Consider the following 21,791-nt stretch of genomic DNA (forward strand, 5'->3'; position numbering starts at 1 on the left):
CCCCGGAATCACCCAGCCCCTCATCAGCGGCGTGGCAGCCCCTGGGTGGTGACAGTGTGGTTAAGTCTGAGAGCCACTGACAGAAAGTGATAGTTTGCAATCACTGATGTGTCACAGAATCTTAAGATGTCACGCTGGAGTCATGGTCCTCAGTGTGGCCGTGTGAGAATTAGTGTGGGTCCCTTCCAGGGATGGATTTAAGTGGTCTGGGTTGTGCCCAAGCATCAGCGTTTTTTTTTTTTTTTTTTAAGTTCCCAGTGAACCCTAACACACAGTTAGAGCCAAGAACCATGTGGTTTATTTATTTATTTTTAAATAATTTTTCAAAGATTTATTTATTGTATGTGAGTACAGTGTTGCTGTCTTCAGACACACCAGAAGAGGGCATCAGATCCCATTGCAGTTGGTTGTGAGCCACCCTGTGGTTCCTGGGAATTGAACTCAGGACCTTAGGAAGGGCAGTCAGTGCTCTTAACCACTGAGCCATCTCTCCAGCCCAGAATCATGTGGTTTAAAGACAATGTTGACCAATTTGAATTTCTTCTAGAAGCTGGCTGGCACGTGCTTCACATTGCTCCCGCTTTACTGGATGTCTAGTGTGTTCTGGGCACAGACACACAGAGATGAGCTCAGACGCCACCTTTCAGGTTGCCCAAGAAATACAAATGGTACAGCCTAGATGCCCCACATAGGCAGACCATCCTTCCTGCCACAGAATGACTGACCAGAAGGTGAATGCTTTACACTCTTCTGGATCTGACTTCTCATGGGACAAACTTAATCTGTGGAGTATATGACAATGAAGAGACAGGGCTAGATGGACAGATCTGTCCCCTGGACTGACAGAAGCCACTGCAGCTTTAACTGGGGAAAGCAGTGCTTAGGGCTTTGACCACACTTATATCACAGCACATTTATCACAAACCACATTGTAACACACAGGTCTCACCATGCAGCCCTGACTGTCCTGGAACTCACTCTGTAGACCAGGGCGGTTGTCCTCACAGAGATCCACCTGCCTCTGCCTCCTGAGTGCTGGGATTGTGTGTCACCAAACCACCATGCTCAGCTTTGGGGAAGTTTTTTAAAAAGAAAAAAATATCATACTTTTCATCATCCCTTAGCTTAACCACTCTTATCCACTCACAACTCACTAAGAACTTGACAGGTATAAAAATGTCCGCGTAGGACGGTATCTGCTCCCAGAAATGTTCTGGAAGGACCTGTTTCCGGGAGGACATCCTTGTGAGGGTATGGGCAGTGTGGAAACTCTTAGCCTTCTGCCTCCTTGTGTTATCAGAATAAAGAAAAAAAATGCTAAACATGTGGATCCTGCAGGGAGCCTTCCATCCAGTCGGTCTCTCCCAGTGCCTCGGTGGCCATGGAAACCCATTTCTATTTCTTTGCAGTCACTTGTATAAAAAGAACCTCGATGTGACCAAGATCCGGACAGGAAAACCTCGGCCTCTGCTCAGGGTAGAGGACCATGACTTCACCATGAGGCCAGCCTTTGGAGGTAAGATGGCATCCCCCACCTTACTGTTGACTCTCAGGTTTTGTCCTGCCTGTCCCCAGTGCTGCTGCACTGAGGTGCGGACTGTGCCATTCTCTCAGTCGCAGCTCCCCCTAGCCCCAGCGAGGTAAGCTAAGGAGGGAAGTGGTCACAGGCAGTGGAGAGGCTGGTGATAGAGAGGTTGTAGGGCAACTCATCCATTTTTTTTGCCTTTACCAAGGAGACCAGGTTAGCTGCCTTTAGGGGGCAAAATCTGACAAACAGAGATAGTGGAGGACCTAGGTCACTCCATGGCCAGCTGGGGATCCTGGTGGTGGAGCCACCATAGCCCAAGGCAGCGGTCACTTTGCTCACCATGGGGCCCCTCACACTTGGTACTGCATTTCGCCATCAGCTTTCCCCTTTGGGGATCAGGGAGGGGACCCCTCACTGGGGCCTGCATTCAGTTGGGTTGGGCTGCTGTAACACAGCCCCATAGGCACGGTGGCTCAGAAATCGTACACATTTGCCTCTCACGGCTCTCAAGGCCAGGAGTGCACAGGGTCTGTGTCTGGAGGGGCACCGACTTTTGGCTCCTATGAGATCTCTTCTGCTCACTATAATTCTCAGCTTTACGTCACCAGAAATGCCAATGACCAGAGACAGGAGAGGAATCTTCTTTAAAAAAATTACAATGTGGGGTTGGGGATTTAGCTCAGTGGTAGAGCGCTTGCCTAGGAAGCACAAGGCCCTGGGTTCGGTCCCCAGCTCTGAAAAAAAGAACAAAAAAAAAAAAAAAAAAAAAAAAAAAAGGGCTGGAGAGATGGCTCAGCGGTTAAGAGCACTGACTGCTCTTCCAGAGGTCCTGAGTTCAAATCCCAGCAACCACATGGTGGCTCACAACCATCTGTAACAGGGATCCGATGCCCTCTTCTGGTGTGTCTGAAGACAGCTACAGTGTATTCATATACATGAAATAAACAAAATCTTAAAAAAAAAAGAAAAAAAAATTACAATGTTCATTTCATGTGTGTACATGTGCAGGTCAGAGGACAACTTGTGGGAAACAGTTGTCTCCCTCTGCCATGTGGGTCCCAGGGATCGAACTCAGGTCTTCAGGCTTGATGGCAGGCACTTTATATACATGTGCATGTGTGTGTGTGTGAGTGTGTGTGTGTGCATGCGTATGTGTGTGTGTGAGTATGTGTGTATATGAGTATGTAAGGATGTGACAGTGTATGTGTATATGTATGTAACATTTATTTACTTCATGCACACTTGCCATTGAGCAAGTGTAGAGGCCAGAGGACAACTTTTAGAATTCGGTTCTCTCCTTCCACTATGTGCCTTGGTGGTAAGAGTTTTTCCTACCTGAGCTGTTCCACAGAATGGGGCATCGAATCTGTAAGTTGTACTTTATTCAGAAAGCCCGCAGTTTCGGGAGACAGTGGGTTCTCTATGAAGAACTCTGCCTTATGTCTCATCTTCAAGCTGGGATCTCCCTGAGACCCCTTTTATAAAAGACTCTTATCCAAGAGTGGGTTCCATGCCTGAGATCTAATTACTCATTTCCTAATAGCACCACGTGGGGGGTGTGCAAACTGGGAAAGGAGACAGCATGTCTGATACGGAATGAGAATAGCAGAACACAGTCACCCTCAGATAACCTCAACCTCATGCATGTGGAGGAACTAAGGCCCAGAGCATTGTAGAGAGCAGCCTGGGCCAGGACAAACCCAGGGAGGCTACTTTTCTTCTTATCTCTGCCCTCTAACATCCTTCAGGACCCCACCCCACCCCATTTTCCTGGAGCAGGGATGACCTTCATGCCTTCCACACTTTCCCGAGGCATCAGTAAGCTGTGGAATAGCCTCAGGCGAGCCACCGATCCTTCCCGAACCTCTGTTTGCTCCCTTATAAAATGGGAATAGCAATCAACTTATGGAGCTCTGAGCAGACTCCCAGAGATAATATATGCAAAGCCCCCGACGTGTGCTCATTCACATCCTCAGAAAGTCCAGCTGTCAGGCCTTCCTCCTGCAGGACTGTCGAAGGATTTAGAAATTAATTTATCTCACAGGCTTTCGAATTTTAAAAGGCAATGTATTTAACACGGATTCTGGATGGAACTCGGGCCATCAGGCTTGTGTGGCAGGTACTTATCTGCTAAGCTGCTTCACCAACCACACGGGTTTACTTAGATTCACACAGTAAGTATGCCTGCTTGGGGCATATGATTGAGGAAACTGGGCGGCCCTTACCCACAATCCAACTGTGTTAGTTGGGATGGCGATCCACCCTAAGAGAGAAACTGAGTTCTCGGAGGACAGCGGCTGTGGGTGTCTGCTGAGGAAGAAGGGCCTCACCATCTTGAAAGGAGAATCACAGGAAGTCCTGTCATGGGGACCACGGAGGTGATTGATTACAAGGAAGAGGCTGACTGGAAAGGAAAAGGAACCAGGGAACAACTCAGCAGCAAGTCGGGTGCAAGGGATGAGGGGTGCACAGGCCGAGTGCCATCAGCAACAAAAGTGGCTACCACAGCGCGGGCACACATGTCTGAGGTTTCTGGGTAAGTAGTCCAGTGGCTGCTGGGGACTGATCTCAGGCTCTCTGGAGGAGAAATGCATGGTCTTAACTGCTGAGCCATCCCTCCAGCCCCTGGGACTTCCTCGATGGCCTGGATTTGGAATTAACTAGGCCTCCCTCTAGACTCCAGATGCATCTGTGGGTGCATCTCACATCACTCTGTGCTACATCTCCTTTTGTTGTTCCCGGAGAAAGGAAACTCATCAGCCACCCCCACAACCTGGCTGCACTGCTCGGGGCTTGGAGCAGACACTGTCAGTGTGAAATGTTGAGTTTACTGGTCAGTCATGAAGCTGTGTGGACCTGGGGGGTGCTGCACACCTGGGAGGACTTACTCAAGTTAAGTTACAATGCCTATTCATTCTTTTCTCTTGTTTTCTCCCCCTTCCTCTGCCTCCCCTTCCTCCTCCTCCTCCCCCTCCTCCTCGTCCATCATCACCTCCTCCTTCTTCTTCTTCTTCTTCTTCTTCTTCTTCTTCTTCTTCTTCTTCTTCTTCTTCTTCTTCTTCTTCTTCTTCTTCTTCTTCTTCTCCTCCTCCTCCTCCTCCTCCTCCTCCTCCTCCTCCTCCTCTTCCTCCTCCTCCCCCTCCTCCTCCCCCTCCTCCTCCTCCTTCTTTCTTCTTCCTCCTCCTCCTTCTCCTTTCTCCTCCTCCTCCTCTTTCTTCTTCCTCCTCTTCCTTCTTCTTTCTCCTCCTTCTCCTCCTCCTTCTCCTCCTCCTCCTTCTCCTCCTCCTCCTCCTCCTCCTCCTTCTCCTCCTCCTCCTTCTCCTCCTCCTCCTCCTTCTCCTCCTTCTCCTTCTCCTTCTTTCTTCTTCCTCCTCCTCCTTCTTCTCTTCCTTCCTCCCTCCATCCCCCATCCTCAGCTTGGACTGAAACCAGGGTTCCCCACATACTAACTACATGTTATACCACAAAGTAATACTCTCAGCCATGTTTTACTTCTTTAGCAATCTGACACCCAAACTGTCAAGTTAAGGCAACCAGTAAGGGATTGTTATTATAGTTTTGTTTTTCATTTTAACTAATTTTGTTGTTTTGGGAAAATGTCGTCATAAAAAGAGGCTTTGTGAAGGCGCTTATAGAATTCTTTGCCTTTGGGCCCTCAATGAGTTCCTTATTCATTTCGATGTGGCAGCTTCTTGACAGGTAATACAGGACTCTACAGTCACCTTTTCCATTTCCATGGTAACTAGGAACATACTCTACTAACAATGCTTGGGGGGTAGCTACATAGCATTTTGCTACTAGGCCTTCCCGCTATGTTCTGGGTATGATGGTCTCAACCCTGTTTGTGCCCACTCCACTGGGGAAAGCACAATCTACCTGGTAACCTCTGAGCCCAGGCCCAGGTGATGACCCAGGAACCCTGTTGGAGGGGATCCAGGTACCTTAGGCAACACCAGTGTGGCAGAGATCCACTCTGGATACATGACAGACATGCGGGAACCAGATTTTCAGTATGGCCCCTCAGTGATCTAAACACCAGTGTCAGAGGCTGGGGCACAGTTCTTCCTCTAGCATGGGATAATCCATCTGCAGGCCTGCTCCTCTGCTCAGTTAGTACTGAGGGTGACATCAGGAGGAGTAAGGTATACAGAATGCACCGTTGGTGGATAGCACGGGCACCAGGAAATGTAACATGGGAGCCAGAGCTTGTGCTGAAGAGATAAGAAGGGCCCTGTGTAAAATGGAGTACGGGAGAAGCATCCTCAGGGCAAGACACTGTGGATCCTGCTCTTGTCGATCTACAGCTCTCTGGGAACAGAGACGTCCAACATGAGGTTCAGAAGCTCTGTGAGCATGTCACGGGGGCCAGCAGTCAGTAGGCAGATCAATTTACTTAGGGTGATTGAAGAACTGAGGATAAGGACATCCAAGATGGGGTAAGGTCATTACCTGGGGACCTGGGGTACCTGGAATGTTTCATTAGCATGGGGAAAGATTTCAATCAAGCTAAGGCTATGTGATATTCCTCAAGTAGGGGATTTTGAATTCCCCAGACAAGGTCAGAGAAGGAGAAGACCTGCTAATGAAGGGAGTCTCCCATATTGCGCCAAGCCCAGAGGTTATTCTGTCATGGTGAACTTTGACCTTAAAAGCAGAGCTTTCCCACAAGACACTAGCCAGATAATCCTGCAATTTGTGAAAGGAAAAGGCTTGAGGAATATTATGTTCCTTAGAAGCAACAATAAATTTGCCTATGCAAATATAATTCAAGAAGGGGCCAGGCTCCAACCCAAGCAGGTAGCCAAATACAGCAGGTTCAGTCATGTATTAGCTTTAGCTTCATCAAGGATACATAAGTATAGTGGCTTGAAAAGGTATGACCCCACCGACTCATGTGTTTGAATGCTTGGCCAGGGAGTGGCACTATTAGGAGGTGTGGCCTTGTTGGAGGAAGTGTGTCACTGTAGGGTGGGCTTTTACACTGTGCATGTTCAAGCTATGCCCAGTGTGGCACACAGCTTCCTTCTGCCTGCTGATCAAGATGTAGAACTTTTGGCTCCTCTAGCACCACACCTGCCTGCATGATGCCATGCTTCCCGCCATGTTGACAATGGACTGGACCTCTGAAACCGTAAGCCAGCCCCAGTTAAATGTTTTCCTTTTTAAGAGTTGTCTTGGTCATAGTATCTCTTCACAGCAACGAAACCTGAATATCATAAGGAAGGGGGTTGTGGAATCTTCCTCAGTGGATAAGGAGAGAAGCTGAGACCAGGTATGTGGCAAGGGGAATTCTTATATGGAGTCCCAATGACGCCACTGTGAAGATGTGAATATGAAATCTGGATTCTGCTAGTGACTCCATGATCTTGGAGGTGCCAAAGCTGTGGGGTATCTTTCAGGAAGAACTAAAGACAGAGAGTAGAACCAGCTGAAGAGGGAGAAGTGTGTTGCTGTCAGTGAAGCTGAAGGGCAAAGCCATCTAAGACCTTGGCATCAGACATGTGGTTATGAGATTGGAAGTTTGCTCTCCTGGGTTTTGGTCTTGCTTTGGTCCAGTAGTTCCTCACTCTGCTCTGTTCTTTCCCTTGAAATGGTAATGTATATGTGTACAAATGTATGTTGCAAGTATATGATTTGCTTTTTTGATTATTCAAGAAGTTACAATTAAGAGGTTGCCTCAAGTTTCAGAAGAGTCTGTGGATTCTAAACTGTGTTGAGACTGAAAGACTACAGGGACTTTGAAATTGAGCTAAATGCATTTTCTGTTACGATATGGCCAGGAGCCTTTGAGGGCTAGGGAATGAAATGTTTGAAGAAGAATGGTCCCCATAGGCTCATATATTTGAATGCCTGATCCCCAGTTGGTGGGGCTGTTTAGGAAGGATTAGGACCAGTGGCCTTGTTGGAGGAGGAGTGTGACTCAGGGTGAGCTTTGAAGTTTCAAAAGTAGACATCACTCCTAGTTAGCTTTCTGTCTTGTGCTTGTGAGTCAGGAGGTAAACTTTCACATAATGCCTCCATGACATGCCTGTTTACCGGTTGCCATGCTCCCCTGGTGATGATCATGGACTCTAATCTTCTGCAAGAATGAGCCCCAAATTAAATGTTTCCTTTTATAAGTTGCCGTCATCGAGGTGTTTTGTCATGGAAATAGAAAAATGATGAAGACAGACACTGACTGATATGATTTGAAGCTGAGTTGCACATGGCATTCTATACATTAAACTATACATTAAGGTGAAGTTCTATCTTTCTTCACTACTAAGGTGTGATGCTTAGAAAGGTAGTACAAAGGGTGGAGAGATGGCTCAGTGGTTAAGAGCATCGACTGCCCTTCCAGAGGTCCTGAGTTCAAATCCCAGCAACCACATGGTGGCTCACAACCATCTGTAATGGGATCTGATGCCTTCTTCTGGTGTGTCTGAAGAGAGTGACACTGTATTTACATACATAAATAAATTGTTAACAACAGAAGGGTGGTATAAAACATCTACTTTGGGGTCTCTGCAGTCTAGTCTCTTTCCTTGAGCCCCGAGGAATCATCTAAAGCACCATGGACATCCATGTACATGCCTGGCTCCCCTTGGAACTATAAATGCTCCCAGGAGAATAGATCCTAATACCAGGTCCCCCTCTTTGGTCCATGTCTGCCCCTAGCATCGCTCCCGTAAGCCTGCACAATTCTGTTGACTGATGCCTGCACAGAGAAGACAGCAAACTGAGCTGTAAGTCAGTCGCACAGTTTTGCCTGCCATACAAGGGTTTGTTCCCCAGCACCACTTAGCTTCCCATTGTAAGTTAGCGAATCCCTTGATTCTTTCCAACGGTAGAGGAGGGTTTACAGCTCAGTGCTAGAGGGTCTGTCCAGAATGTATAAGATTCTGAGTAACACACACACACACACACACACACACACACACACGCTCCCAACACTAAAACAGATGCTCAGTACCTAAGCTAACTCTGATTTAAGCATGATGTACAGCTTTTAAAAATTTAGTGCCCGGGGAACTGGAGCTATGACTCCGTGGTTAAGAATATTGGCTGGGGATTGGGGATTTAGCTCAGTGGTAGAGCGCTTGCCTAGCAAGCTCAAGGCCCTGGGTTCGGTCCCTAGCTCCGGAAAAAAAAAAAAAAAAAGAATATTGGCTGTTCTTGCAAAGGACTGGGTGTTCTTGCAAAGGACTGGGTGTTCAATTCCTGGTGCCCACATGGAAACTAACAACTGTGCGTAAATCCACTCTCAGGTAATTTGATGCCCAGCAAAACACCCATGTGCATAAAAACAAACAAACAAGTAATTAAATAAATAAACCCTAACATTCAGTGCTGGGCGCTGCTGCTGGTTCATTAGGGGTTTAGGCCCCAAGTGTTGCATGAGGTTGGCTTGTGATTTTGCCTTTTCATTCCTTGTTTTGACTTCATAAAACAGATTGATATTTTAGATGTCTCTTTTGGTTTCTCAAACATTCTTTCTATAACTTCCAGGAAAGGGCATACATAGAACGTTGCTAATTCCCCCGAAACCATTGGTGCCTTGCTGCTATAGCCATCTGGACCTGCTATTTTCTCTTTTGGGAAAATTTTAATCACAGATTCAATCTCACCTGATCCTTGAGGATGGCTGCTTGGCTGTGAATGTGAAGATGCTTGGTAGACACCCAGTTCTTAGTTTTCTCCTTTTATGGTTTTAATATTAAAAATATTTTTTTTATTTAAAAAGAAAAAAAAATACCTGAGACCTGGTCCAGCTGAGTTGCCAAGACTGGCCTCAAAATTCAATCCTCCTGACTTAGCCCCCTGACTAGCTGGGATTAGTCATGCACTATATCTGGTATCATGGGTCTCAGACCCATTTAAAAGTTTCTTTCTACAGTATACATGTGTAAACAGTACACAGGCTAAGTGCTCAGCTCATCTTTTTCTTGAACTGGATGACAGTGGGAGGCCACTAAGTAAACTCATAAAGTGCCTGTCATTCAGTTCAAGAAAAAGATGGCCCGCCTAGATAAACTCACAGATGAATGCTTGTAGAAACCTGGCCATAGAATCTCACTCGATGCGCCTTCAACCTTCTGCAGCGCTGTCTTGCACTGTGATGTAATCGGTTAGACATCTCATCTCATACTAGACTAAAAGCTACTACAATATGGCGGATCTCCAGCTGTGTGTTAGCTTCTCTGTAGGAAGGTGATCCAGCCTTAGGTCAGTGATTGAGGTCTCCACTCAGGGACTGGGGGTCACATACGCTGACTTCCCGCTACCCTGTAGACACAGCCTAGAATGGAGGTGGGTGTAATCCGGCTCGTAGCCTGCCCAGCAAGCACAGAGAGCATTCACTTCCGCCTAGGAACAGCGTGTAGTGTAGACCCAGTCTCTGACCTCAGTGATAACGTGTAGACACCTTATACTTCAGGAATTAGCAGAAAACACCCCACCTGGACTTCGGAGTCCCTGCCACATCCCTGAGGCAACCCCTTGCTCCACAGGGAAAGCTCAACCCCTAGTGGAGCCGACTGTGTCTTAATCAGCTGTCTTTGCTCCCCCGCAGGCCCGGCCATCCCTGTGGGTGTGGACGTGCAGGTGGAGAGTCTGGACAGCATCTCCGAGGTGGACATGGTAGGCACTGCCCCAGGCTGGCTTCAGGGAGGGATCACATTGCTGAGACCACGGGAGCCTCTGGGATGCGGGTTGTGGCTGGGAAGCAGAAGGTGGCCAGATCCGGTCTTGGAAGTTGACCAAGGAACAGCGACATCTAGAGCAGGGTTATTGTTCGCACTGGTAAAAGTAGCTGGTGACTGAGGCCTTTTCAGGGCGTGCTGCAGGTAATATAAACAAGGGGCCCAGTGAATCGCGCTGGGAGGAGTGAAAGTGCTAGAGGTGGGCATTTTGGTTGAAATCCTTCAGTGCTTTGCTTTTCCATCTTTTGACTCTCTTGTGGAGGCTCCCTCAGCTTGAAGGGGAGAGTGACCCTCCATGCCTTTGGTCCTCTCTGTGTTCTGTGCGCTGCTCTTTTAGCCTACAAACTTCCTCTGCACGTGGCCTTCCACTGGTCCTCCCAGGAAACCTCTTATCTTTCTCTATTGAGATAAAGTTCCTTTACGGCTCACCCAAACACACGGTCTGAGCGTTCTGTCGTTCCTTCATAACTCACACAACCAGCTCTCTCTTGCTATGGATTAGTTTGGAGCTTCCCTTCCTCCTTTCTCCCCTCCCTCATTCCCTCCCCCCATCCTCCCCCTTCAGTTTTCCTTCCTTCCCTCCCTCCTTCTCCCTTCCTCAGCCTCCTCCTTGTTCCCTTGATTGAAGTGGGAGGACGTGGCTCGTTGTGGGTGGCGCCGATCCTGGGAGGGGATCCTAAGGTGTGTAAGAAAGCAGGCTGAATTACCTAGGAAGCGCAAGGCCCTGGGTTCGGTCCCCAGCTCCGAAAAAAAGAACCAAAAAAAAAAAAAAAAAAAGAAAGCAGGCTGAAGCTGGACGTGAGGTATCTGCCTTTGATCCCAGCAATCCAAGTAAGCAAATCCGAGACCATGTGCCTCTAAGCAGACCTCTGCCTGCCGCTGAGCTCCCAGCCATCCTTTGGCTCTTAGCTGACTCAGAACAGCATAGCTGAGAAGGTAAGAGCTGTTTACTCCTCAGAGCTCCAGCTCCTGGCAAGGATCTAGGTATGGAAGGTGCCACAACCTGCCAGACCCTTTGGCTGTTCACCAGCTGGATTCAGCTGGATCTGGGTCCAGCCTGGCTTCCCGAGGCCACGGGGACACACCAATTCTGTGTATGAAGAGCCTTCCTTCAAGCATGGCTTCAGATGGATATTCAAGGGAGAAGTGGCCAGAGTGGTGTCTTAGGGATTCTATTGCTGTGATTAAACACCACGACCTAATGCAACTTATGGAGGAAAAGGTATTTTGTTTGTTTGCTTTTGTTATTTGTTTTTTTGGCTTACACTCCCAGGCAACAGCCCATCACTGAGGAAAATCAGGGCAGAACTCAAGGCAGGAACTCAGAGGCAGAAACTGAAGCAGAAACCATGGAGGGGCGCCGCTTACTGGCTTTCTTCTTTCTTTTGGGGGGATAGGGTCTCCTTGTTTGGTTCAGGATGGATTCACAGAGACCTACCTGCCTCTGCCTCCTGACTGCTGAGAATAAAGGCCTGTGCCGCCATGTCCAGCTTCAGCCTGCTTCCTTACACACCCTAGACCACCTGCCCAGGATTGGCACCACCCACATGAGCCAGGCCTCCCACATCAATCCTTGATCAAGAGAATGCCATACAGACTCGTCAGTAGACTGTCCGATGGAGACATGTTCTCCATGGCAGCTCCTCTTCCAAGATGTTTCTTGCTGTGCTAAGTTGACAGAGAACCAACCAGGACACATGGCTTGCCCTACTTAGAAAATCCACCACCAGTGGGGAAGCAGGAGTCCAGCGAAAAGGAAGGAGCAGGCAGAGAGCGAGCTGGCTGCACACAGTTGGTATTTGAGAGCCTGCAGGGTGGCACTCCCGTCCTACTCCCTGGCGTCTCTCAGAACATGCTCTCCAGTTGTGTGACCAGAGGGGCATTTGGCTGGTCCCTTCCTGTTTATAATTAGCTACCACTTCTTGTTTATAGAAGAGGAGTTATAGCAAGTGCTTATGCACAGGTAACTGGACTAGTCTAGAAATGGACTTAGATAAGCCCCCGAGTTAAACACATAGTAAGCGTGCATTCATCGCTCCAGATTTCCACTGAGCGAGTGTCTTTACTGGTGCTGGTGATTGGACCTTGCCTGAGTCAGACGAGCGCTCTATAGTGAGCCACACCTCCAACCCTCATTTAGCAAGCGTTTATTGAGCACTTACCTTGTGACTTGCTAGGCATTAAGTTCAGTGGCGAATGGTAGGTAATTCAGTGCATGAAGAGCACAGCTCTCTCTGCCTTTGAGGATCTCCCAAGTCCAATGGTAGACGTCTTTGCAGGAGGGACCCCTGAGTGTCTAGGTTTCTGGAGCTGATCCCTCAGCTGATATCCACTGGTTGAGGTGACTGAATCAGGCCTCATCCCCCAGAGTTGTCTCTGGAGTAGAGCGGTCTGTGCTGTGGCTCGACCATTCTCAATTATGATATGTGGTACATATTCTGGGCTGAACTAAACCATGTGATAGGGAACTTCCCAGACCTTTAAAGGTTATTAGAAGTCAAGTCAGGGGATTGGTTTGAGGCTTAGAGGGAGATAGCTAGGGAGGTTGCCTTGAAGGCTGCCATCTGAAAAGGCTCCTTCCCCTCCATCCCTTCCCTTCCTCCCTCCCTCCCTTCCTCTTCTCCCCCTTTCTCAGGCTTCCTCTTTTAAAAATTTATTTATTATGTGCATTGATGTTTTGCTTGCATTTATGTCTGCGTGAGAGCGCCAGGTCCCCTGGAACAGGAGTTACAGACCGTTGTGAGCCACCGTGTAGCTGCTGGGAACCGAACCCTGGTCCTCTGGAAGAGTAGCCAGTGCTCTCAACCACTGAGCCATCTCTCCAGCCTCCTCATTCTTACTCTTGAAGCAGCCGTCCAGGTTTTAAAGGGAAGGCCCCTTCTCTTTAAGGCTCCGCCATGTTTGGATCTCCATTTAAAGTAGCGTTTCTAATACTCTTCCTCTACCCTTGAGTCTCAGTCATGGCCTCAAGGCCCTTTTCTTCTAATACAGTTCACTAAAGGGAATTGTTACACCTTCCTCCCCAAACTGACTGCTGGTGCTTGTATTCTATTACAGTAAACAAAACAAAACAAAACAAAACAAAACGCCTGCTGTGCACAGGGATCCAGCGCAGAGGCCAGGGCTTTGGAAGCAGTACACCCTGCTGGGCTGTGGCCATACAGTGGCTCCATAACTGGGTTTTCAATTGCAAAACTGAGCCACTCTCTTCCCGACTGCCACAGGGCCACCCATTTGGGTGCTGAGGACTGCAGGGCTGTCACTCGGAGTCTGGAGGCAGAATTTGGGGTATTGTGCAGTAGAGGACGGTGGATCCATTGCAGGGAGGGATGCGCTCTAAGCCTTTCTATCTAAAGCACTCCTGGCTTCTTCCCTGGCTCTCAGGACTTCACCATGACCCTGTACCTGAGGCATTACTGGAGGGATGAGAGGCTGGCCTTTCCCAGCAGCAGCAACAGGAGCATGACCTTCGATGGCAGGCTGGTGAAGAAGATCTGGGTCCCTGACGTCTTCTTTGTTCACTCCAAAAGGTCATTTACCCACGACACCACCACCGACAACATCATGCTGCGAGTGTTTCCCGATGGCCACGTGCTGTACAGCATGAGGTAACAGCCCATGGGCCGTCACTCCTTTGTTCAGCGTTGTCTTGCTAGCTCCTTTGGTCCCGGACTAGTTTGTCACTGTAGTAGAGTCTATGGGGTGACACAAGCCTTTTGAAGTCAGTCAGTCTGATGCCACCCCTGCAGGTGGCAGCGTCCTCTCTGCTGGGGTTTTACCCTTGAGTTAAAAGATTAGTGTAGCCCATTGATGGGAACAATGACTTTTTATCTCGTAGACTCTAGGATCCTAGTTGATTGCCAGTAACAATTTAAAATTAATAACAGTAGTTGATTGCTTATTAAGTGCTACTACGGATTGCCTTCTGAGAGGATTCAGCTGACTCAAGGGTTCTTATTCCTAGCCTGTTCATGTGGTTCACCCGAATTAATTTTAGTAGCAGGTACGCTCTTTTCTTGGGCCCCACCTCCCAGGCATCTCTGAGGGAGGTGGCCCTGACAGCTGAGGAGGTGCTGACTAAGACACACATAAGTGTGGACAGTTAGGAATTAACTTCTCCACTCCAGTAGCTGGGGGACAGCAAGCCCAATAAAGGAGACCCACCAGGGGGCCCAGAAGACAAAGGTCTAATTAAGTCCCCATGGCTTAGATGCCTGACTTCCTAGGGTGACAGATCTAGGCTGCCACCACTTGTGGGTGACCTACTGGGTCTCCCTAAGTATGGCTGGAGCCTGAGCTGATGGTCCACTCCCATGCCAGCTCACATCTTTGTGCTTTACAGGATTACCGTCACTGCCATGTGCAACATGGACTTCAGCCACTTCCCCCTGGACTCCCAGACCTGCTCTTTGGAGCTAGAGAGCTGTAAGTATACAAGGCTTCTACACTTTTGCCCTATTGGCTCTCCCACCTTGGGGCCACTCGGGAATCATGAGGCTGAGGGGCTCTCGGCCAGTGTGAAGAACTGTCACAGGGTTTCCGAAGAAGTGGGAGTCAAGTTCACTTGTTTTCCTCTCCCCAAGACGCGTACACGGACGAGGATCTGATGCTGTACTGGAAGAACGGGGATGAGTCCCTGAAGACGGACGAGAAGATCTCCTTGTCCCAGTTTCTGATCCAGAAGTTCCACACGACTTCCAGACTGGCCTTCTACAGCAGCACGGGTAGCTAACCACTGTCACAGCCAGTCTCGAATGTGGGAGAGACGCGTTTGAATTCTCTGGCCTTCACCTGTAGAGCATAGTCCCAAATAGCACTTTTGAAGGAGAGGCAGCTGCTCTCTTCTGAGATCCCACCCCCAGAGGTGACACAGATTTGTAAATCCCCTCAAGAAATCTTACTGTAGCTGTCTGATTTGTAAGAATGGGGTGGCGGTTTGCATGTGGTTCTATGGCCTTATATCTTCTACTTCACAGATAACAAGAAGTATTTATTCTCTATAGCCTATCTATCTATCTATCTATCTATCTATCTATCTATCTATAAATATTTTGTGCTGGAGGCTGAACCCAGGGCATGGAATACACTCAGTCCGTGTGCTATCACGGATCTACACCACCAGCGTCAGTGGTGTCTCTTTTCAGTCCTTGTTTTAACCTCTTGGATCCCGGGCCACGTTTGAACATTTGAGGGGATCCATCTGTCAACCTTTATCTAGTCTCACCTTAAGCTCCTCAGTTAGATTTTTAGAACTGTCATAAGGGAGTTCTGGATATTTGAGAACAACTGAGATTTAGTCTGTCACAGTTTGTGAGGCCAGAAGCCTGAGGGCCATGCTCCCTCTGCAGGCTGGAGGGCAGAACCTCTCTTTCTAGCCTCTGCTGTTTGCCAGCAATGCTTGGTGCTCTAACCTGCAGCTGTGCCACCCCTATGTGTTGTTCTCCTGTGTCCTTAATTGGTGTCTTCCCTGTGTGTCCATGTCCATGTGTTCTGTAGGGACACCGGTCGCTTTGTCAGGGTCTACTATAAGCCAATGTAGCCTTATTTTGTCTTGATTACCTTTGCAAAGACCCTACCTCTAAATAAGGTCACGCTTGTTGGTAGTAGGAGCTAAGACTTCCATTTATCTTTAAATACAATTCAATAGTACTTCTCTAGGCTACTGGCTCTAATGGGACTCATACTTCATTGTCCCTTGTCCCAGAGCTGGGATGCCCAAGCCCCTCTATGGAAAGCTTTTGTGTGGCTTCCTTATCCTGCAGGGTGTCCCAGATGGTCACCTGCCTCCCCCTACCCACTATGCTCATAGTACCAAACACTGGAAGAGCATAGGCCTGTCTAGTGCTGTGCTGGCATCAGGACAGCCACAGGCCTGCTTCAGTGCTCGCCCTATGTGCTGATCTCCATCTCTTCCCTTTACCTGGTGTCCATGGTGTGTGTGGATGCCGTTTGAGGTGGGGAAATGGGCCTGGTGGGATGAACTGATTGTTTTCTTCCTGTTCTTGAAGAGAAGAGCACGTTCTGTTTGTCCATCTGAAAGCATCGGCCCTTTCAGACAGCCCAGGAGAACACTGAAACCAGGTGTCAAACCTGCCTGGACACACCCTATTGTTGCAGCCTTTTCCTACTGACCTAACCCTCCCTTCCCCTAAGCATTTACCTCCTGCTTTTGCCGGACAGTCTGTCTGCTCCCCAGTGTTTCTTGGGAGTCTCAGAGATGCAGGCCTGAGGGTCCCTGTACCCACACTACTGAACCAAGGTGCTCACAACCTGGGGCAAGCTTGTGGCGTCAGAGCGAGGGTAGGAGTAGCCTGGGAACAAGGCACCTCTCAGACCTCAGGTGGATCAGAACGCAAAGGCTGCTCCTTTAGGCCAGTGCGGTTCTCAGGCTGTGTTCAGGCACTCTGGGGAGCTGGCAACTGTGTTTGACAAGTCCTCTAGGGGTATCTATCTATCTCTTTTGTGGGGGGAGGTGTGTCCCTCATCAATAGGTTACTTGTGGGCTCTAAGAATTTGCACTTCTAACAGATTCTAATGATCCCCCTCAGGCCCAGCAAATGCCTGCTCACAGAATGAGCAAAGCCCTGGTCTTTAGATAGAGACCCTTAAGTGACAAGGTCTTGGAGCAGATCCTGAGTCACAAATCTTCTGTGGGCCAAGTAATACTGCTCTGATTTCTCCAACCATGGTTACTCACAGGAAGACGCCCCAGCCATCTTTGTCTTACCTAAGATGGGACCATGCTTTCAGCAACCTAATCGGTCTCTTTAAGTCAACTAAACTTTGTGTACTTTATTCGGCAAAGGAAATTTGCATACCTGTAACTGATGGAGATCACAGCTGGAGTCACTCGCCAAGAGGAATTTAGGAGAGGAATTTTTATTTTTTTTTCCTTTTCCTTTTTTTTTTTTTTTCCGGAGCTGGGGACCAAACCCAGGGCCTTGCGTTTGCTAGGCAAGCGCTCTACCGCTGAGCTAAATCCCCAACCCCTTAGGAGAGGAATTTAATAATGCAAGGAATACACAGGAGGAAAAAGGAAAAGGAACCCTGCTTCTGTACTGCGTGCCCCCTCCCACACCCAAGCTGCCACTGTGTGGTACTTTGGGACCCCTGACAGTGCTAAGCTGAAAAGCACAGGCTGGAAGTGCGCACCTAGCTTTAACTCACACACACTGTCCTTGGACCTTTGTGGGTCATGGCTGTATAATCTTGTAGGTGACCAAGACTTCACACTTTGAAACTCTGTTCACAGCTATTAAACAGGGATTCTCAGAATGCATGGTGAGTTAGTGCTATAGCATGTTTTTGTCTTCCTAAATGGTAAAGGATTAACGAGAGGGGTGGAGCGTCAGAAGTAGAACTAACGCCAGACTGCCGGGGCACGCCAACAGCCTCCTCCTTGTGCTGGCAGGATTGAGTATGGGACCAACCAACTCTGATTAAGAGGAGCAGAGTGAGAGCCCAGCTCTCCTGCCTCCTGACCCAGAAGGACTGACCCCAACAAGACAGAGACACAGTCTCTTCTCAAGCTCCTGACGAGCCCGACACTCAGGAGATACAGTTGTGGTTTGCAAGTCATAAACACCAAACCGACAACTACATGTCCGTTTCCCTCTACTTTCTCCCTGACTGATGTGAAAAGTTAGATCACGCTCCACGAGAAAGTACTAGATATTGACAAGGTGGTCATAGCACAGAAGAGGGAAGGCACTGTATCAACTTCTGCCTCCTGTGGTTGACGAGAAGCGTCAGGATGCTCTCTATGGAACCTCACTCCTCCTCCTCCCTGTGTCCCCAGGCTGGTACAACCGTCTGTACATCAACTTCACTCTGCGACGTCACATCTTCTTCTTCTTGCTCCAAACCTACTTTCCTGCCACCCTCATGGTCATGCTGTCCTGGGTGTCCTTCTGGATCGACCACAGAGCTGTGCCTGCTAGAGTTTCACTGGGTAAAAGTATTTGATAAGGTGTGGTAGGATGCTTTTGGTTTGCTTTATTTTTCAGCCGATCGCTAGGTAATGGAGAACTAAGGTCATGATCTGGGCATGGTGGCTCAGTAAAGTAATCCCTGCACCCAGGCTGCCTGGAGGACTGTAAGTTTCCGGCCAACCTCTGCTACACAGAAAAAGTTTTGTTTTTTTTTTTTTTTTAAGAAAAAAGCTAAGTAAGTCTTTAGAAGTCTTAACGGATGGGCTTGTGAGTTGAGGGAGGAATTTGCTGCCCCTTGCCTACTCTATCCTCCAGAAGTCTGAGGTAGCACATTGTAAGAACCCCTCAGATCCCATCAATTCACTAGCAATTGCCTCACAAGTAGAGCCAATCTGGAGTATGAACAGCACAGTATGGGAGCACAGTACTAAAGTAAATAAATGGTTTTGGCAAATGCCAAAAAGTTCTCCCGTAACTCCCAAAATCTTGCTGGCTTATACAGTAGAGGTTGAAAGCAGGCGCTAACGTGCAGTTTCTGGAGTGAAAGCCATGTTCCTTCAGAACTTCAGCGCTGGCGTTTGCCAGACCCTGAATTCCAGCATTGCAGTCCAGCATTGCAATTTGGGTAAAGTTGGGGTAGACCCTGACAAGCGGGAGGGCTTACGGGGCAAGCCATAGTGGAGAAGAACTGAACAGAGCTTAGTGAATGTGGCTTAGTCCCTGTGTTTACTCCTTCAGAGATATCCCTGAGTCATTGTTTTTAATTCCACATCACAAGTGCTCTCTCACGAGGCACGACATTGTCAGCCAATTCACAGAAACTCAGACTCCCACGGTGACCAAAAACAGGCAGCTGGTTCTTGGGGGTTCCGGGAGGCATGAGTCAGGGGAGGCCTGTTTGTTTAGGGAACAAAGCCCCATGCCTCAGCTGTGTGGAAATATGGCTGAGAAATCTCTTACTTGGTTTAGGGGACAGAGAATACAAAATTGTGACTGTGAGGTGTGGGCCCAGCTTTGGGGTAGCTCAGCAGCTGAACTAAGATAAGATGGTTTTACAGGCATCATGACGGTGCTGACCATGTCCACCATCATCACGGGCGTGAACGCCTCCATGCCTCGAGTGTCCTACATCCGGGCCGTGGACATCTACCTCTGGGTCAGCTTTGTGTTCGTGTTTCTCTCAGTGTTGGAGTACGCAGCTGTCAACTACCTGACCACAGTGCAGGAACAGAAGGAACGGAAGCTTCGGGACAAAGTAAGGAGACCTTGTTCCTCTTCTGTTGTAAGCTGGGGCTAGTGTCTGCACAAGAATGAGTTTGTCGGTTGGATAGGGACAGTTAGGAGGGGCCAATACCAGTGGGAAAGGGGGACATTAATGCCAAAGTGTGAATTGTCCTCTTCTTGCCCTATTCAGGCAGGAATTGTGGGTAGGAAAGAAGCTCTTTACGTGCTGTTCTAACCTTTGCACCCCTCAGCATTTGACAACAAGTGTTAGGCAGGAGCCACAGCAGGGACTACTATCTAGAGCCCGGCCTCTTAGATGTGCAACTGCTATCTTCTACGTATACAATATAGTTTGATCGTGGTTTCCCTGTCCCCCAATTTCACCCAGATCTTCCCTACCAATCCAACTTCATATTCTTTCTCTTCCTCTCTTTAAAAGAAACAAACAGAAAACAAGAAACACTCTCCCCATTCTACAAACAAAAGACTAATAACACACACACACACACACACACACACACACAAATGCTTGAACAAAGTAAAATGAGACAAGAAGTTGTACAAAAATACTATTGAGTTCATGTTGTGCTGTCCATCTCCTTACTGCTGGGTGTGGATGGATAATAGGTCCAAGGGGACGCCATTGCTGACAACAACTTTTTTCTTTGCCAGTGGGCATTAATTACAGATTAATACAATGTAATTAAACAATTATAGCTTCTTGGTTAGGAGTAGGAGTGATATTCACTCCCCCCTCTCTCAGTGCTGGGACCCCATCTGATGGGAACTCGTGTAAGCCTTGTACATGCTGCCACAGTCTCCGTGAGTTCAGGTGCACATCCGTCATTTTCTACCTGGAAGACACTGTTTCCTTCGAGTCATCCATCACCTCTGGCTCCTACAGTCTTTCCTCCTCCTCTCCTCCACATAGATCCCTGAGAGGAGAGGCTTCATGAAGACATCCATGTAGGACTGAGTGTTCCAAAGTCTGTCAGTCTGTACATTGTACAGTTGTGAGCCTGCATTGATTACTGTCTATGCAAGAAGAAGGCCGTCTGCATCACAATGTCATTCGGAGTTACCTCACTATGTTCCTTTAACAGAATTTGGTCTTAACCTAGGCAACGCCGATCTAGCCTCAGGTTCTTGTTGCTGTAGCAGCGTCAGGTGTGAGTGTAGGGTGGGCCTTAAACCCGTCCAGTCAGAAAGTGGGTGGTTGCACCCACAACTATTGTGCTATTATTGTCGGAGTATATCCTGCAGGCGGGTAGGTCGCTGTTGTGGGTCACGGGGTTTGTAGCTGGGTTGATGATTATCTTCCTTCTCTGGTAGCACACAAAGCACCTTCCGAAATCATAAATGCTAGTCAGCAGGAGTGAAACTTCTAGTTAGGCATCAGCAAGGCTCCTCCATACATAAAGAGAATATGTAACTGTCGTCTTCAGCCATAAGGCCTTAAACCATTTGGCTGTAGAAAGTAACCAACAGCCTTAGCAATAGCCTGTGATGTTCAGGGTTTCTTTTTTTTTTTTTTTTTCTTTTTTTTCGGAGCTGGGGACCGAACCCAGGGCCTTGCGGTTGCTAGGCAAGCGCTCTACCACTGAGCCAAATCCCCAACCCCATGTTCGGGGTTTCTATGGGGCCCCTTTGTCCAATGACTCAAAAGGATGTAACTCATCCCTGGTACTGGTTTATTTGGTGGCATAAGATGTCTAGTTTGGTGACTCTATTTAGATTCCACGTGTATATTTTAGGAAACATCTACAGTAGTAGTAGGTTTCCATACGATATTCAAATGACAACCAGCGTCTCATTCCCTCTTTTTCTCTTTTCTCCTATTCCTTTCCCTATTTAATCCTATTTGTCTCAGTTAGGGTTTCACTGCTGTGAGCAGACACCATGACCAAGGCAACCCTTATAAGGACAACATTTAATTGGGGCTGGCTTACAGGTTCAGAGGTTCAGTCCATTATCATTAAGGCAGCATCCAGGCAGGCCTGGTGCAGGAGGAGCTGAGAGTTCTACATCTTCACCAGAGGGTTGCTAGTAGAAGACTGACTTCCAGGCAGCTAGGATGAAGGTCTGAAAGCCCATGCCTACAGTGACACACTACTCCAACAGGGCCACACCTCCAAATAGTGTCGCTCCCTGGGCCCCTGGGCCGAGCATATCCAAACCATGACACTATCCTAATTTCCTCTTTATCTCTCCATGAAAATGTATTCTATTTCCCCTTCCTCAGGAGAGCCTTTCCTCCCTGCTGGTCTCTGTATGTGTCTAACCTCTGTGTTTATTCAGACTGTGGTGTGTGTTTTGAAGGCTTAAAAAAGCTAATAGCCACATATAAGAGATAACACATATAACATACAATATTTGTCTCTTCAGGTCTGGCCTTACCTCACTCAGGATGACTTTTTCTAGCTCCAT

The 21,791-nt window shown here is 48.2% G+C and overlaps 1 protein-coding gene and 1 long non-coding RNA gene across 10 annotated transcripts in view; one reads left to right on the forward strand and one right to left on the reverse strand.

Moving 5' to 3' along the window:
- Gabrr2 (gamma-aminobutyric acid type A receptor subunit rho 2) overlaps positions 1–21,791 on the forward strand; it is a 43,692-nt gene that overhangs the window by 13,085 nt on the left and 8,816 nt on the right. For 4 of the 9 annotated variants that reach the window (XM_039109380.2, XM_039109382.2, XM_039109381.2 and 1 more), the window contains 7 exons: positions 1,410–1,516; positions 10,080–10,147; positions 13,594–13,817; positions 14,552–14,634; positions 14,793–14,933; positions 18,008–18,160; positions 19,199–19,395. In XM_039109380.2, coding sequence (XP_038965308.1) covers positions 1,410–1,516; positions 10,080–10,147; positions 13,594–13,817; positions 14,552–14,634; positions 14,793–14,933; positions 18,008–18,160; positions 19,199–19,395 — 973 coding nt within the window. Of the gene's footprint in view, positions 1–1,409; positions 1,517–1,540; positions 4,065–4,918; positions 10,148–10,994; positions 11,146–13,593; positions 13,818–14,551; positions 14,635–14,792; positions 14,934–18,007; positions 18,179–19,198; positions 19,396–21,791 lie in introns of those variants that run through there. The other 5 variants (XM_039109385.2, XM_039109384.2, XM_008763611.4 and 2 more) reach the window with 5 other exon arrangements.
- Positions 9,197–12,779, reverse strand: LOC120102852 (uncharacterized). The gene is made up of 2 exons (XR_005504699.2): positions 12,372–12,779; positions 9,197–10,347 (listed from the first exon to the last, which is right to left on the reverse strand). It is a non-coding gene; the product is annotated as an uncharacterized LOC120102852 (long non-coding RNA).

Source organism: Rattus norvegicus, chromosome 5, assembly GCF_036323735.1.
Source record: "Rattus norvegicus strain BN/NHsdMcwi chromosome 5, GRCr8, whole genome shotgun sequence".
Taxonomy (NCBI): domain Eukaryota; kingdom Metazoa; phylum Chordata; class Mammalia; order Rodentia; family Muridae; genus Rattus; species Rattus norvegicus.